This window comes from Aedes aegypti, chromosome 3 (genome assembly GCF_002204515.2).
Source record: "Aedes aegypti strain LVP_AGWG chromosome 3, AaegL5.0 Primary Assembly, whole genome shotgun sequence".
NCBI lineage: Eukaryota > Metazoa > Arthropoda > Insecta > Diptera > Culicidae > Aedes > Aedes aegypti.
Window position 1 is genome coordinate 123,701,201 of NC_035109.1, and position 18,162 is coordinate 123,719,362.

The 18,162-nt window shown below is 37.3% G+C and overlaps 1 protein-coding gene across 2 annotated transcripts in view; it reads right to left on the reverse strand.

Annotated features, from left to right (window-relative positions):
• Window positions 1–18,162, reverse strand: part of LOC5577087 — a 392,448-nt gene that overhangs the window by 239,353 nt on the left and 134,933 nt on the right. The window contains exons 2-4 of one of the 2 annotated variants that reach the window (XM_021851308.1): window positions 14,817–15,003; window positions 13,743–14,562; window positions 11,314–11,486 (exon numbers count right to left, since the gene is read on the reverse strand). In XM_021851308.1, the coding sequence (XP_021707000.1) occupies window positions 11,314–11,486; window positions 13,743–14,151 (582 nt within the window). In that variant the 5' untranslated portion in view covers window positions 14,152–14,562; window positions 14,817–15,003. Of the gene's footprint in view, window positions 1–11,313; window positions 11,487–13,742; window positions 15,004–18,162 lie in introns of both variants that reach the window. The other variant, XM_021851307.1, reaches the window with a different exon arrangement.

Below are 18,162 nucleotides of genomic sequence, written 5' to 3' on the forward strand. Positions count from 1 at the left end.
GTATTTCAAATATGCAGTTACCCTAATCACTGTCTCAGCTAGGGCTTAATTGAAAACCCATTTTTTTTCATGTCACTTTTTCAGATCCATTTTTATTTTGTACTAATAGCATATACTTTTAACTACCATGTAGTAAGTTAAATAGTAAGAATCGATTCAACCAGCTTTACTTTAATAATATTTGAACATGACACATCTTAAAAAATCTGCTTCAAAATACTATCATTTTAATCTTAAAAGAACTACAATCACAATAGAATGTTGAACGCAATAAAAAACTTTCGTTTACCTATTGGTATGAAAAACTTACAGATATTTTAATGTTTAACCACATCGTACTGTTTACTATCACCGTAGTTTTCCTATTTCGCAGGGAAAAGAAATAGAGTGCCATCTGTGCAACATATTCCCCTCATTTAAGGGAAGTAAGGTGTTCAAAGGTTAATTTTAAAATAACTATTGAGTCGATCAATACTTTTTTTATGTTACAATGTAGCTCCAAGTATAGATGATCAGCGTTAATATAGAAATTATTTTATAAACATTCATAAAACATATTTAATTGAAACTGTTACTGCATCTAAGTGTTCCAATTCCGCTCACGGTAAACAGATTTCGTGACGAACATACTGGATAAAAAGCATTACATAATTAGAATTTCGTTATTTATCCTGCTATTTTTTATGGTCAAATTATACCTACTTCAGCAAAAAGAATTAGTATACATAATAATTTTTGAATGAGCGATTATTGAAACATAAAAAATACCTACTGATTTAATAGCCGCTCAAGGTGTCTTGTGTTTTTAATATAAAGAATATTTTTACCACATAAAAATAAAGTCAGACGACTTCATTTGAAAGTTGTCAATATTGCTAGAATATATCACGCTATGTCTAAATCAGCAGATTATGCAAATCGAATGTACCTCGGATTTATTTCCGCTACAATTCAGTAATTGGGTAATGTTTTCATAATTAGAAAGTTTTACAATATTCCAAAGGAACAAACAAACAAACAGCTTCTAATAATTTTGAGCACATTTATTTTTATTGAAAATACACAACGATTTAGAAAAATATATAGATGATCAAATTTTCAAACTTCGGTAGCAACAGAATATATTTGTATTATATGGTAATTTGTGAAAATATTGTAGTTCTTTTAATAAAATGTCATCGATTATATTGTGAAAACTTGATAACCCTAAATATGACAATATTTTAAAATCACAGAATACATGTATCATTGCAATGAATTTCAAACTGTTGTTAATTTCCCTATATTATTCATAGTTTTGTGAAATTGTTGTATTTCTTTAAAAAACATCAAAAATGTTCTGTAAATATATTTATTTTCATAACTAAAAAAACTTCAAATCTTTTAATTGATCTAGAGGCAATCAATATATTGCAGCAGAAATTTAAGATTTTTCTGTATTATACAAGATTTTGTGAATATATTGTAGTTCTTTGAACAAACAGCGATCAACGATGTTCAGGAAATTTGTTTCTCATAAACAAACAAAGAGTTTAAAATTATAAAACTGATGAGTCATTGCGATAAATATGAAATTACTGTAGAAAACCTGTATTTTCCTGTATTTTTTATTATTTTGTGAAAATATTGTAGTTTTTCCAACAGAAATTTATTATCAGTTTCCTGCAAATCTGATGGCCTTAAATATGAGTATATTTTAAGATCATAAAATGTTTGGGTCATCGCGATGAATTTCAAGTTATAGTTGAAAATGTATTTTTTCTGTATTCTGCGCAGTTTTGTGAATATATTGTAGTTCTTTGAACAAACAGCGATCAACGATGTTTAGGAAATTTGTTTCTCATGAACAAACAAAGAGTTTAAAATTTTAAAACTGATGAGTCATTGCGATAAATATGAAATTACTGTAGAAAACCTGTATTTTCCTGTATTTTTCACTATTTTGTGAAGATATTGTAGTTTTTCCAACAGAAATTTATTATCAGTGTTCTGCAAATTTGATGGCCTTAAGTATGAGTATATTCTTAGATCATAAAATGTTTGGGTCATCACGATAAATTTCAAGTTATAGTTGAAAATGTATTTTTTCTGTATTCTACGCAGATTTGTGAATATATTGTAGTTCTTTAAACAAACAGTGATCAACGATGTTCAGGAAATTTGTTTCTCATGAACAAATAATGAGATTAAAATTATAAAACTGATGACTCATTGCGATAAATATGCAATTATTGTAGAAAACCTGTTATTTCTGCATTTTTCACTATTTTGTGAAAATATTGTAGTTTTTCCAACAGAAATTCATTATCAGTGTTCTGCAAATTTGATGGCCTTAAATATGAGTATATTTTAAGATCATAAAATTTTTGGGTCATAGCAATAAATTTCAAGTTATAGTTGAAAATGTATTTTTTTCTGTATTTTACCCAGTTTTGTGAATATATTGTAGTTCTTTGAACAAACAGCGATCAACGATGTTTAGGAAATTTGTTTCTCGTGAACACACAAAGAGTTTAAAATTATAAAACTGGTGAGTCATTGCGATAAATATGAAATTACTGTAGAAAACCTGTATTTTTCTGTATTTTTCACTATTTTGTGAAAATATTGTAGTTTTTCCAACAGAAATTTACTATCAGTGTTCTGCAAATCTGATGGCCTTAAATATGAGGATATTCTAAGATCATAAAATGTTTGGGTCATCGCGATGAATTTCAAGTTCTAGTTGAAAATGTATATTTTTCTGTATTCTACGCAAATTTGTGAATATATTGTAGTTCTTTGAACAAACAGCGATCAACGATGTTCAGAAAATTTATTTCTCATGAACAAACAAAGAGATTAAAATTATAAAACTGATGACTCATTGCGATACATATGAAATTACTGTAGAAAACCTGTATTTTCCTGTATTTTTCACTATTTTGTGAAAATATTGTAGTTTTTCCAACAGAAATTTATTATCAGTGTTCTGCAAATTTGATGGCCTTGGATATGAGTACATATTTAGGTTATAAAACGTTTGGGTCATCGCGATAAATTTCAAGTTATAGTTGAAAATGTATATTTTTCTGTATTCTACGCAGTTTTGTGAATGTATTGTAGTTCTTTGAACTAACAGCGATCAACGGTTTTCAGGAAATTTGTTTCTCATGAATAAACAAAGAGATTAAAATTATAAAACTGATGATTCATTGCGATATATATGAAATTACTGTAGAAAACCTGTATTTTCCTGTATTTTTCACTATTTTGTGAAAATATTGTAGTTTTCACAACAGAAATTTATTATCAGTGTTCTGCAAATTTGATGGCCTTACATATGAGTATATTTTAAGATCATAAAATGTTTGGGTCATCGCGATGAATTTCAAGTTATAATTGAAAATGTACTTTTTCTGTATTCTACGCAGTTTTGTGAATATATTGTAGTTCTTTGAACGGCTAACAATCAAAAATTCAATGCCAATTGTTAGATTACACTAAAACGATCATCATACTATAAAAAAATCTATAGGCTATCGCGATAAATTCTAAGTTATCTACAAATTCCCGCCGGTTAGAAATTTTTTTAGGACTTGCTCCGGTGTTTTAAGTACTACAAATCAAACAGTAGTTCCCAAAAATATTTCAAAAATCTGACATGAATCTAGAAGCCCATACATTTCTGTAGGTGCCAAAATTTTGTAAATCGGGCTTAGGACAGCCGAGATATAGTGGGTTGAATTTAGCGTTCCAACTGATTTTGAGGCTTCGTCCTCGGTGTGTTAATAACTGTGGAAGTGCTCATAAGAACACTAAGCTGAGAAGCAGGCTCTGTCCCAGTTGGGATGTAACGCCAGAAAGAAGAAGATCAGGAATTCCATTTGGGATTTGTCCAGAGTGCTACCAGAGATTCTTTTAAAAATTGTAACAGAGAATTTTCCGGAATTTCATAAATGCCCCCAAGATTTTTCCTGCATTATCATTAGGGATTTGTCCAGAAGTTCATCCTCTGATTTCTCCAAAAAATCATCCAGATATTGATTAATCCAGATCCAGGTATTACTTCAAAAATTCATTCTGATACTCATTTAGGAAAACTTTATCCAAGAATTTATCCGGAGATTCAACCAGAATTTTTCCAAATCTGCAGGAAATTATCCAACAGTGTATAAATATTTTTCAACGGTTTTCAGCTCTTTCAGTCTAAAAGCAGCTAATAAAGTTGAAAAATACTGGTCGCTAAGAACCAGTTTCTTGAATATTTAGTTCCCTCTTTTCGTATCATGGTTTTAGGCGTATCAATGAATTCTTTCAGCTATTCTATTAAGATTTTATTTACAAAATCCTTAACATAATCGATTGAGAGGGTATTTGGGAAATCATCCAACTAAACCTGAAGATTATTTCAAACGAATTAAAAAATGCGTGGAAAAATCTTGTTTTAATTTGCATTAGTATTAGCATAAAGCAATTCGCACAAATTCAAACGTGGTACAGTCCTTGCACGTTGCCTTTTTTCGTCCGTTACCAAAGTCGAACCTTATAAACATTCTTCCAAACAGAATATATGGAGAGTAATCTGGAAAAAAATCATAATGATAGCCCTTAGACAAATACTATAGAAATTCATGGACATATCTTTGAGAGATTTCATGGAGTAATTGAGGAAGTCAAATATTATGTATACCAGTTGAAAAAAAAAACATTCCAGGTGCTAAAAAAGGTTCCAGGTGCCATTGCGTCCAAAATGATCTTATTCTTGGAGTTCATATCTTTCTTTGAAACAAAAATATTGAAAATCGATTTAAAAACAGACTTTTGATAGCGTTTCAGAGTCATTGGCCATTTTTTATCCATAATGCATACGAAGTCATTTGTTTAATTGCCGTTCCTAGAGGTCGCATGTTTGTTTCTTGAAGTTAAGGAGATTCAGATTGCTATCTCTTTCAGGGATTGAATTGCGTACCAAAAGGCAATCGGAGCCCAACAGTAACGGAGGTAACGCTGAACAACCTGAATCGCTGCGACACCGCCCAGAAAATTTTGAAGCAGTGAAAAACAGAAACTAAGAGTGTGATAATAGCTTAACCGTATCTACCCAATTGGATGACGGATAGCTCAGGTGCAGCGGCGATGCGAATGACGGGTAGGTTTCCTATCCAGGAAGTGGATGCCAGCTCAAACGCGGGATACGTGATCACTAGGGACAATGGAAATTCGCGGCAAAATTCTTGAAATTTCGCGTGTGACCAAGGCGATAAATTCAAAATTTCGCGACTTTGTCGCGATCCCATATTTTTGGCCATATTTTACATACAAATTCACATTTCCAGTGAAATTTTCTAGAAATGTGCAAATTTCGTGGAATTTAATTAAATATAGTTTTTATTTTACAAACTAAGATTGTAAGTTTGAAATTAGAGTGGTAATGCAAAATTTAAAACGAAAGTAGCAAACCAGAAAGACGTCAAGCTTAACTAAATGGTTATAACATGTTTCATGGAACTTCGACTTCAAGATACATAAACCATTTTCCTAAGTAAAAATCTGGATTTTACTGGGATTTTCGTATAAATTCTTCAATGTTTACTTAATTCGCGGCATTTCGCGGGTTTTTCTAAATTTCGCGGAGAAGGCCAAATTTCGCGGATTTCGCGGCTTCCGCGAAATCGCGAATTTCCATTGTCCCTAGTGATCACCAAAATCACAAAAGCAGCGCAACTTACTTTTGCTGCTGCTACGCGCCTCCAAGACTCCAAATTTAGTCGGATGTTGGAGAAGTTGACCGACAAACTAGTTGGTCGAAAACCAGTGCTGATTGGAGGTGACTTCAATGCATGAGCCGTGGAGTGGGGTAGCAGGGTAATCAATGCCAGAGGTTACAACCTACTAGAGGCTCTAGCAAAGATAGACGTACGATTGTGCAACGAAGCATATTTTGGAAACACGGACGGGAGTCCATCATCGACCTAACTTTTTGTAGCCCATCACTGGCGGGCAACATGAAATAGAGGGTATGTGAAGACTAAACCCATAGCGATCACACAAGTGACAACCGGCAGTGGAAGACGAAGATCTCTTCGTTGAGGCACTTTCTATCGACAGCATGGGTATGCGGTAGGGCTGACAACAGCGATCGCAAGTGGTACAACGATGCCACGAAAACGGGAGCTCTGCAACGATCGACGTCCCGCGTACTGGTGGTACGAGGCACTAAACGCTCCCCTCGTTGCTTGCCTTAAATCCAGGAGGCGCTACCAGAGAGCAAGGAACGTAGAAGTTAAAGAGGTTTCAAGCAGAGCAGCTTTCGAACGCGAGCTAACGCTGAGCAAGTTCGAGTGCTACAAGGAGCTGTGCCAAACAACTGACGCCAACCTGTGGGGGGACGCTTATCTAGTGGTCATGGCAAAAGTCAAGGGTCCTTCAATGCCGGTTTAAACGTGTGCTGAAAAGCTGAGGGTTATTGTCGAGGGTCTCTTCCCAAAGCATGATCTGACAGCGTGGCCACCCACACCGTATGTCAACGAGGAAGAAGCAAACGCCGAAGATCGTTAGGTCTCCAATGACGAGCTTGTTGCAGCGCCGAAAGCAATGAAGGTGAGAAAGGCCCCCCGGCCGGATGGAATACCGAATGTGGCACTTAAAGTAGCGATCATAGTGTACTCGGATATATACCGGAACATGATGCAGAAATGTCTGGACGAAGGCCACTTCCCAGATAAATGGAAGATCCAGAAGCTGGTGCTGCTACCGAAACCACCCAGTGATCCATCATCATACAGGCCTATATGCTTGCTGGATACACTGGGAAAACTCTTGGAACGGATCATCCTAAACAGGGTAATTAAATGTACGGATGCGAGAACGGATTTCAAAAGGGAAAGTCGACGGTAGATGCAATTCGGACGGTCCTGGAGAGGGCCGAGAAGGCATCGAAGCAAAAACGTATAGGAAATCGTTACTGCGCCGTAGTTACGATTGACGTTGAAAACGTGTTCAATAGCGCCAGTTGGGAGGCTATCGCCACAATACTGCGGCTTAATCCTATTATTGTCACTTTAACCTGCTTACAATGCATGCATGAAATGCGGGTTCCTGACTATCTATTCCGGATTCTGCAGAGCTTATTCGATAATCGGGTATTGGTGTATGCAACCGACGTCGGCCGAAAGGAGTTAAGAGTAACGGTGGGAGTTCCGCAAGGGTCCATACTGGATCCGACACTGTGGAATGAGATTTACGACGGGGAATGGGATGTACGACGAGGTGGAATTACCCATGGGCGTCGAGATCGTTGGCTTTGCCGATGACGTCGTCCTAACAGTAATAGGCGAAACGCTGGAGGAAATGGAAGGGCTAGCCACGGCGGCAATGGCAATGGGAGCGGTTGAGAACTGAATGAATGGAGCTTAAGATAGTCCACCGCAAAACGGAGGTGCTAGTAGTCAGCAATCGCAAAGCGGTTCAGCACGCTGAGATTACCGTCGGGGGACATGTCATAGCATGACAGCGGAAGGCGACAAAACGACCAAAGCACTAACAAGGATCATGCCGAACGCTCATGGCCCGAAAAGCAGTAAGAGGCGTCTTCTGGCTAGCGTATCATTGTCGGTACTGAAATACGGAGTTCCGACCTGGTGTGGAGCACTGGAAACCAAACGCGAACGGGACAATGGCCATGAGAGTAGCAAGCGCATACAAACCAATATCGTCGGAGGCAGTATGTGCGATCACCGGGATGATTCCGATTTGCATCACCCTCGGAGAAGATATCGAGTGTTATCAGCGGAGAGGCACTAGACAGGTGAGGAAATGGCGAGGATCGGCTCGCTGGTTAAGTGGCAGCAAGAATGGGATGCCTCTGAGAAAGGTAGGTGGACCCACAGACTCCATCCCGAATGTATCAACCTGGGTAAACAGGAAACATGGTTAAGTGAATTTCAACTCGACACAGTTCCTGTCAGATAATGGTTGCTTCAAACGGTATTTGCATCGGTTGGCATCTTTGGAATCTGGCGAACAATATGGTGGTGGATGTAACGTCTATCTTGCAAAGATACTGGCGAGAAGAGCAGTGAAACGACAGGTACAGAGCACTGCCTGGTATCGGGTCATCGGGGCGCTAATGAACCGGAAGTCAACCACCAACCGGAATCGTTTGACTGACCTCGGCACTCTTGTCAGCCTGACTAAGAATAAAGATGAAGATCTCTCCTGCGACAGCCGCCGGTAGTCGGGGCACCATCCGTGCGGATGTCTCCCCAACCGGTACTGGCGACAACCTCCGACGCCGAGGGAAGTCAGGAGGAGAAGGAAGCGAGAAGAGAAGACGAGGAAGGACGACGGAAGGAGACAGAGAAGCGAAGGAAGATGATAAGGCAGTCTGCTCAACATGCAAGAGCAAATCACTGGCAGACTGTACAGAGTGCAAGAGCACAGAGCGCGAAAATGTCAAGAGCGTAATAGAAGTGCAGATGCACAGCCCCCCGGGAGGATCCAGGCTACCACCAAAAATGAGGACTAGTGTTTAGTGGATTTGCACACAAGTAAATCGCATACAGTGCCAATTTTCTACAGGCCAAGTTATTGGAACTTTTTGATACCTCACTAAAATAAAAAAAAATGGAGGGAGTTTGTGTATCATCTTCTTTTACAGCTCTGATTAAATCTGGGGATAAAAGTGTATAAGAAAACCTATCTATACAAACCAGGGACGAACTACTGCCATAAGATGTTCGGGGGTTGTTTATTATGTCAGTGGAGTAAAACACCAATCCTCAATGGTGAAAAATGTGTTTTATCATCAGAGAACGATGACTCAAGGCTCCCGTTAACCGCTACTATTTATCAAACTTGTTACAACTTGTGAAACAATTGCTAATAACATCTCAGGTTAAGGTGAAAATGAATCGAACTCACGTCGAGGACCTGGGATGGAATCCCATCCCCGACATAGTCACGTAAAAAGTTATAGTGACGACTTCCTTCGGAAGGGAAGTAAAGCCGTTGGTCCCGAGATGAACTAGCCCAGGGCAAAAAATCTCGTTAATAAAGTCAAACCAACCAACCAATGAATCGAAGACAAACCTAAAATTTCAAGAGCGCGAATCTGTGGAACCATACAACCGTTTAAGCTGAAAACTTGATCGATTGCTCACTTGCTGGTGGTGACCAGATTTGTGCTCTTGAATATTTGAATTTCGGCTTCGATTCATCTTTATCTTAAGCTTTTTAACTATGATTATTGGCAAAATTTAACCCCAACGCAGAAGGGGAAAGTTAAAACCATCGATCCCATTAAAGTTTGTTCTAAATCAATATTCCTTCCGCTTGTGCTAACACAACATTTTGATTCTATTAAGCCAAATATCGAAAAAGATTGATGCGTCTCAAATTACGACGAGGAAGGACTTAATAAAAATGTTCGACATTTACTTTATAACCCAACATCTATGTTCTATGAAAGCAGAATCATCTTTCGATTCAGTCTTCATCTGCTTCCAACATTTCTATCCAAACTTATCGCACCGCTCAGAGAAGCACTTCCAGCTACCTCGGTACCAGCAAGAAGAATACATACGAAAATTGAAAACGAAGCATTTCTAAGATCTTCCTTTCGTAAAGATTACATCATTAGCATAACAAGCGCTCATCGGCATCGGCAGACTTCTCCCCTGACCTGACTGTAGGTCACAGAGAAAGCAACGGTGAAAGCGTTTGGCATGTAACCGAAAGCTAGACATAAATATAAGGCACCGTATTGCGAATGTTAGAGCTATTGGCCCACCTCGTAAGAAGGACGAATATAATAAACCGGAAAAAATTAAACGTTTAGAGTCTGGAGAGTCTGAGATGTAGAGATGATGAAAGGGAAGGAGCATCGCTTGATTCGTTGGTGAAATATTGGCAGGTTTTTGAATTTCTCCTTCAATGTAGTGTATTGAAAGGCTGTATGTTTACTTCATTTCACTTATGTTTGCGAACGAGAGCGCCTAAAGAAGGTATTCGATGCAGTGTTGCCACATTTCTATCTGTACCGAAGGCTCGAAAATCTGTTTTTATCTGTACCATAGATTCCAAAAATCTGTACCACATCCAATAGAAATTATTGAAAAATCTAATCCTAATGAACTTGGAAGTTAACATTGTTTTTGTTGAAATAATTTCGCTTGTAATATAATTATTATTCAATTCTATGGAAATTGTATCTTTCAATTGTAGTTTTGAGAAAATTAGTTCCATATTTCACGATTTTTTTTTGATTTTGCGTCACAAAATTACCCATTCCAAAAATTTGTACCGATCTGTACTTTTTCCTGAAAATCTGTAATCTGTACCGTACAGAATCTGTACCAAAAACTATCAAAAATTCTGTACCTTTCCAGATAAATCTGTACTTGTGGCAACACTGATTCGATGTCAGAAGGTCGACTCTAGAAGCATATTCCTTTCGTTTATTCATTTTCGAAGGAAACTTTCTATCAGCGTCCATCCTCCTCCATCCCATGTCACAATCAACTTAGCTTGTTCTTCGTAGCCTCACTCCATCCCTTAAAAGCTTCAATTTTCTCATTTCCCCAAACGGTTAAGTGCCCCCGAATCGTTTTAGTTTACTTGTTCATACTTGAATCTCTTGTAGTCATTATCATGTTCCCCAAAGCCCAATTTTCATCCTGAGTTACCACTATCGTCACACTGGTGACGTTGTCAGCTGTGGAGACATTTTGTGCCAGAATATTAAACGGGAAAACACTGACAACGAGGCTGGTTGAATGGTTGAGCAATAAAAAGAAACGAAAGTCTGTTAAAAGAACGACCGACGGGTTTCGTCACTGCCTTAATGTGGTTAGTTTATTCAGTGGGTGTCATTTTGGGGATAGCTTTATAGCGGTCGACCTAATTGTGGGCTTGAATCTTTTTGTTTTTTGTACGCATTTTGGATATCACGTCCGCTTAGATCAAAGCAATTCTTGCTGTCGATTTTGCAAACCACTTGCTACTTAAAGTCGTAAATGATATGTGAAATGAGGTTTCATTTTCACAGTTACATGTAGATCAGATTTTTTTTTTTTTTTTTTCTTTATTAACGAGATTTTTAGCCCTGGGCTAGTTCATCTCGGGACCAACGGCTTTACTTCCCTTCCGAAGGAAGTCGTCACTTTTTAGTGACTATCTCGGGGATGGGATTCGATCCCAGGTCCTCGGCGTGAGAGGCGTGTGTTCTAACCACTACACCAGATCCGTTCCCAAGTAGATCAGATTTTTTACGAACTCACGAAAACAAATTTACAGTGAATCGCAGATCAATGTTAATGCTCCAAAACTTACCTGCATGCGAGGACATGGCCAAAACAGAACCGGCTTGCCAAAGGTGGATGAAAGTTGAGCCGACAGGCCGTCACAGTATCCATTTGGTGTTTGGTCATCCTGGTCTTCCCCGGACACGTACAGCACTACGGAGTTCGATGGATCGGACAACCATCGCTCGAAGCTGGCCAAATCTGTGGAAAATTGAAACGCAGAATTAATCATTAGTGAGCACGAAAATTGGGTGTTGCGGAAAAGGTAAGCTACAGGAAAGGGTATTCCGAGTAAACGGGAAAGATGTATGAAGTATTTTTTGCGGCGTGGATTAGGTTAGCGCTTGATTGAAGCCAGCAAAATAACATTATTTACCTTGTAGTTCAACCATATATCTTCTATCTTCTATCTTCTATCTTCTATCTTCTATCTTCTATCTTCTATCTCTATCTTCTATCTTCTATCTTCTATCTCTATCTTCTATCTCTATCTCTATCTTCTATCTTCTATCTTCTATCTTCTATCTTCTATCTTCTATCCTTCTTATCTTCTATCTTCTATCTTCTATCTTCTATCTTCTATCTTCTATCTTCTATCTTCTATCTTCTACTTCTATCTTCTATCTCTTGTCTATCTTCTATCTTCTATCTTCTATCTTCTATCTTCTATCTTCTATCTTCTAATCTTCTATCTTCTATCTTCTATCTTCTATCTTCTATCTTCTCTTCTATCTTCTATCTTCTATCTTCTATCTTCTATCTTCTATCTTCTATCTTCTATCTTCTATCTTCTATCTTCTATCTTCTATCTTCTATCTTCTATCTTCTATCTTCTATCTTCTATCTTCTATCTTCTATCTTCTATCTTCTATCTTCTATCTTCTATCTTCTATCTTCTATCTTCTATCTTCTATCTTCTATCTTCTATCTTCTATCTTCTATCTTCTATCTTCTATCTTCTATCTTCTATCTTCTATCTTCTATCTTCTATCTTCTATCTTCTATCTTCTATCTTCTATCTTCTATCTTCTATCTTCTATCTTCTATCTTCTATCTTCTATCTTCTATCTTCTATCTTCTATCTTCTATCTTCTATCTTCTATCTTCTATCTTCTATCTTCTATCTTCTATCTTCTATCTTCTATCTTCTATCTTCTATCTTCTATCTTCTATCTTCTATCTTCTATCTTCTATCTTCTATCTTCTATCTTCTATCTTCTATCTTCTATCTTCTATCTTCTATCTTCTATCTTCTATTTCTATCTTCTATCTTCTATCTTCTATCTTCTATCTTCTATCTTCTATCTTCTATCTTCTATCTTCTATCTTCTATCTTCTATCTTCTATCTTCTATCTTCTATCTCTTCTATCTTCTATCTTCTATCTTCTATCTTCTATCTTCTATCTTCTATCTTCTATCTTCTATCTTCTATCTTCTATCTTCTATCTTCTATCTTCTATCTTCTATCTTCTATCTTCTATCTTCTATCTTCTATCTTCTATCTTCTATCTTCTATCTTCTATCTTCTATCTTTTCTCTATCTTCTATCTTCTATCTTCTATCTTCTATCTTCTATCTTCTATCTTCTATCTTCTATCTTCTATCTTCTATCTTCTATCTTCTATCTTCTATCTTCTATCTTCTATCTTCTATCTTCTATCTTCTATCTTCTATCTTCTATCTTCTATCTTCTATCTTCTATCTTCTATCTTCTATCTTCTATCTTCTATCTTCTATCTTCTATCTTCTATCTTCTATCTTCTATCTTCTATCTTCTATCTTCTATCTTCTATCTTCTATCTTCTATCTTCTATCTTCTATCTTCTATCTTCTATCTTCTATCTTCTATCTTCTATCTTCTATCTTCTATCTTCTATCTTCTATCTTCTATCTTCTATCTTCTATCTTCTATCTTCTATCTTCTATCTTCTATCTTCTATCTTCTATCTTCTATCTTCTATCTTCTATCTTCTATCTTCTATCTTCTATCTTCTATCTTCTATCTTCTATCTTCTATCTTCTATCTTCTATCTTCTATCTTCTATCTTCTATCTTCTATCTTCTATCTTCTATCTTCTATCTTCTATCTTCTATCTTCTATCTTCTATCTTCTATCTTCTATCTTCTATCTTCTATCTTCTATCTTCTATCTTCTATCTTCTATCTTCTATCTTCTATCTTCTATCTTCTATCTTCTATCTTCTATCTTCTATCTTCTATCTTCTATCTTCTATCTTCTATCTTCTATCTTCTATCTTCTATCTTCTATCTTATATCTTCTATTCCGCATTTCACATTTGATTTTAAAATCCTCACAGCAATAACTAGAGGAGCCACTCTCTGACCCAGCACATCACAAAATAAAGTTCAGCGAGGAATATCCACTTCACGTTGATTGCAGGTAAAATTAAATTACACCGAGTTATGGGATGGCAGATAGGACCTGGTCAACTCACCTCGCCATCGGCGGAACTGAATCCGCTGCCGAAGCCCTCCATCATCATCGTGCTGCTCGTCCTGCTCGAGGACAAACAATTTGACGAATTCGTGGAATTCCCGCTCCAGGACAGCGACGCCGACACTCGACAGGGACCGTTGAACCACTACCAAAATATGGCGTCGCGGTTGATCCTGTTGTTTTCCACCACCCCTTTCCATCGCCGTGCTGTTTTTCTCGCGAAAATCTTCGGTCGATGGGAAAACACTCCCGCTGCTGCTGCTGTTGATGTCGTTGGTTGACAAGGGCAAAACACGTGCCTCAATTGGCTGTAAAATATGGCTGAGGGCGACGACGACGACGACGAGCGAAACTGCAAAGCTCAGCAAAGCTTTTCGGCGGGTGGCGCCTCGATTCGGGCGCCTCATGTGGAAAAGCGTAATCGAGGACGGGGCTCTCGTTGGGTCGGTTCAACTGATTGCGATACTTTTACGACCCGCGCACAAGTGGAATATTGCTGCTTGCCAAGGGAATACCGACAGTAATAATGATATGATGATGCCCTTTAGCTGGTGTCTGTTCGCCATTGTTTAGATTTTTTTCGGCACTTGAGAGTTGCAATATCTGCAGCATGAATTGCTTCCAAGTTGATTTACAATCTTCAACCGAACAAGTAATTGAGTGTTGTAGCGATTAGCATTTTTCAAGGTACTACACAACACTTAACCTTCAGTCTGTCCCGAAAAAAAAAATTATGCTTTCTGTGTCTTAAGGTCATATTGATCCAAAATGCAAATTGTGATAACTTCGCAAAATTTAAATAGATTATTGATTTTCGGCTGTTGTGGAAGGTAATTTAGGTTCACCTTAATATTTAATATAAAAAACTTTGCTACGCTGGAGGAGCTATTGTGAATGAAGGTACAAAAATAACGTAGCCATTTTCATTTTGCAAATCTTTACCAAAGAAAGTATAATACTGTTTGCAACGATTTGCAATTTGAAAACTATAGCATTTCTGTACTTATCATGAAAATTACATTTAAGTGCAAAACAATAAGCAAATTTCAATTGGATTTGCATTCGAACCAACCCACAATGTGCCCGTTTACTGCACAGAATGCGTATCAATCGTGTTAAATTCGAAACACTTCAAGCTTTTCGCGCGCGCACACTTCGGCATTTTCCGGCACTTTTTCTCGCGAACTCAGAAGAAATCCACGACGACGGGTAGTCTATCAGATTCAATTGGTTCAGCTTCACGGCTTCCCGGCAGCCATCTGGAAAGGAGAAAAAAGAGCGAGAAAATCTAGATTCAGTAAAATGGTGTGCGAATGTAACATAAACCGAGACGACAGCGATATAAATTCGAAACGCTTTGTGCGGGGAAAGGGAATGTGTGGTATTTTGTTTAAATTTGCATATCGTGTGCGGTTTTGGAGGGAAATTTTGGATGTCATGCTCAGTCGCGGCATAAAATGGAAAATGGCTTGCACGACTAAATGGTACATAAACAAGTCGGATCTGTTTACGCAGCGAGAGTTTTCTCATATCTTGGAATATTTGTTGTTCACATATCCGGGGATATTTGTTGATTTGCTGTAGCTGTAGAAGATAGCCTAATCTCAAGTGTGTATGTATTTCCGACGAGGATTTGATCCTCCATGAGCTTGCTCGTTGGTTTTGCACATTGTTATTTATTAGGCGACAATTCCAGGAGAACATAAGGCGGAGGATATGTTTCATCATAAGCAATTGGTTCTACAATATGTGAAAATTTATTAGAATTATAAATTTCTTCTTCTTCTTGGCATTAACGTCCTTACTAGGACAGAGGTTGCTTCTCAGCTTAGTGTTCTTATGAGCACTTCCGCAGTTATTAACTGAGAGCTTTCAGTTCCAATGTTGCCATTTTCGGCTTTAGGACATTTCGTCGAATGACATTTGGTCGAATGACGTTTGGTCGAATGACATTTGGTCGAAAGTACATTTGGTCGAAAGGACATTTAGTCGAATGGACATTTGGTCGAATGTCTTTAGAACACTTATTTTCGTCGAATGATGTTTAGTTGAACGGAAGTTTGGATGAAAGCTTATTTTGAAAAGGGTTCATTGGAAGATCATTTGGTAAAATTGATATTTGTTTTGCAAAATTGATAAGATAACGTATTTTTTTGAATAATCTGAATCATTAACTTTTGTTGAATAAGAAATGGGACATTTGCTGTAGTCTTATTTTCAAATTCGATGCACCTTTTTATTTGTAATTTGAAGTTATGCCAAAATCAAAAATTTTAATGGTTATCCAAATGAACTATTTAACAGTTTTTGTCATTAACAGAAATACTGAGCTCTAGTGAATTTATTTTTCTTCTAAAATATCATCATTCTCTTAAAAACTGCTCAACAAGTTATTTTATTACTCAATGATGTGAACATAATATTTCCTTCATCTATTATTCTTTTAAAACATCATCGTTCTTCGTAATGAAGATCAGCTCATCTGACGGAAGCATTCGGAAAGAGAGCACGGGATCTTTCTTTGCATTCCGGGTCTTGCAGCTCAATGGACGTGGGTAAGATTTTTGAATGCGGAAATCAGAATGAATACGGCAGGAAAAACTTACTTTGAAGAAAACCTTTATGGCGAAGTGAATGTTAGGTGTCGGTAACTCTACCTATGGTCAATTAGCTTATTGTGACTTCCAGCTTAATAACGATCCTCAAGCAAATATATGGTTTTGCTGACAAAGTTGATGACCTCGAGTGAATAACAGAGCTTGCAGTAGAAGATTTGGATTATTTAAAAGTGAAAAAAGTGCTGATTCTTTGTACCGGGTAAGGAAAGATCAGTTGAGGTGACAAAAGTTGGCTTGTTTCCATTTAAGATCAGCTTATCTTGAATCTCAGAACAAACCTGGACAAGAAAGCAGCATGAAACATCAAACACGCAAGAGGTAGATTTATACGTTGGAAGAGCGTCCATCAAACTGAATATCAAAATTTTTCTAATCGCATATAGATCGTAGGTAAAATGGCTGATACTTTTTCAATTTCTTATTTAAGCGAAAAAATGCTAATCTCGACGGTAGACTAAACGTAAAACTTTGTTTCCATAGTATTTAGATTCAAGCACAATTTTTCCCATGAAATGTCAGTTTGACCAAGTATCATATGCTTTCTGTTGCAACTAAACCTTTTCGACCAAATGTCCATTCGACGAAATGTCCGTTCGACCAAATGTACTTTCGACCAAACGTCATTCGACTAAATGTCATTCGACCAAATGTAATTCGACCAAATGTAATAGATTCGCCATTTTCGCATTCGTTTATCGTGTGAAAGGTTTATATATTATAATATATGCCCAGGGAAGGCAAGGAAATTTCCATTACGAAAAGATTCTGGACCGACCGGGAATCGAACCCAGACACCTTCAGCATGGCTTTGCGGACTCTTACCACTCGGCTAAGGAAGGCCCCAGGATCTGCTAGCCATCGATCCCAATTGAAATAAGGTACAGTGGGGGAAGTGTACCAGTGGGGTAAGTGGATCATTCGTCAATATTAAGCATAAATACTCGAAAAAGTTGAATGTTTTCACACCATTGCTTCGTTTTAGGTTATATTCTCACACAGATACTATTGCAAAACTGGTTCTACACGTACACTGACACAAGCAAAGAATCTATGACATTTGGTCGAATTACATTTCGTCGAATGACGTTTGGTCGAATGACGTGAATCTATGACATTTGGTCGAACGGACATTTCGTCGAATGGACATTTGGTCGAAAAGGTTTAGTTGCAACAGAAAGCATATGATATTTCGTCGAACCGACATTTCGTGGAAAGGATAGTAGGGCATTTTTTTAAATTATCGGACAGGTTTGGGCCGGAGGTTCTCCGATTTGCATGAAATTTTTACCAGAGGTAGAGCTCGTGGATATATGACCAAAAGTGAAATTAAAAAAAATTATAGTGGCCTATTTTTCCGGAAAACTCTAGATGAATTTTCACGATTTTTCTATATACCTCAAACTTTGAAAATTCATATCTCCTGAACTATGCATCGTAGAACAAAAGTTTTTTAGTGAAATCGAAAGAAAATTTTCTCAGCAATCTATTAAAAAAAAAAAAAAGAAAAACATTTCTCGGAAAATTTTTCACCATGGAGAAAATTGTCGGAAAAATAGCAAAAAAACTATCGTCTGTATCATGAAAAATTTTCAAAAAAATATTTTTTGTTTCATCAATCCATACTCTAACTTTCGTCCATAGACGCCAAAGTGGTATCTTTTACCGTTTAGGCGACAGAACTGAAAAACCGATGACCACCCGCACGCTTCCCATAGGAAAATGTGTTCTATTGTGGGCCTCATAACCGTGCGCTAACGGCGGCAGTAATTTACACGCATTGTAAGTGTAACACAGTAAACC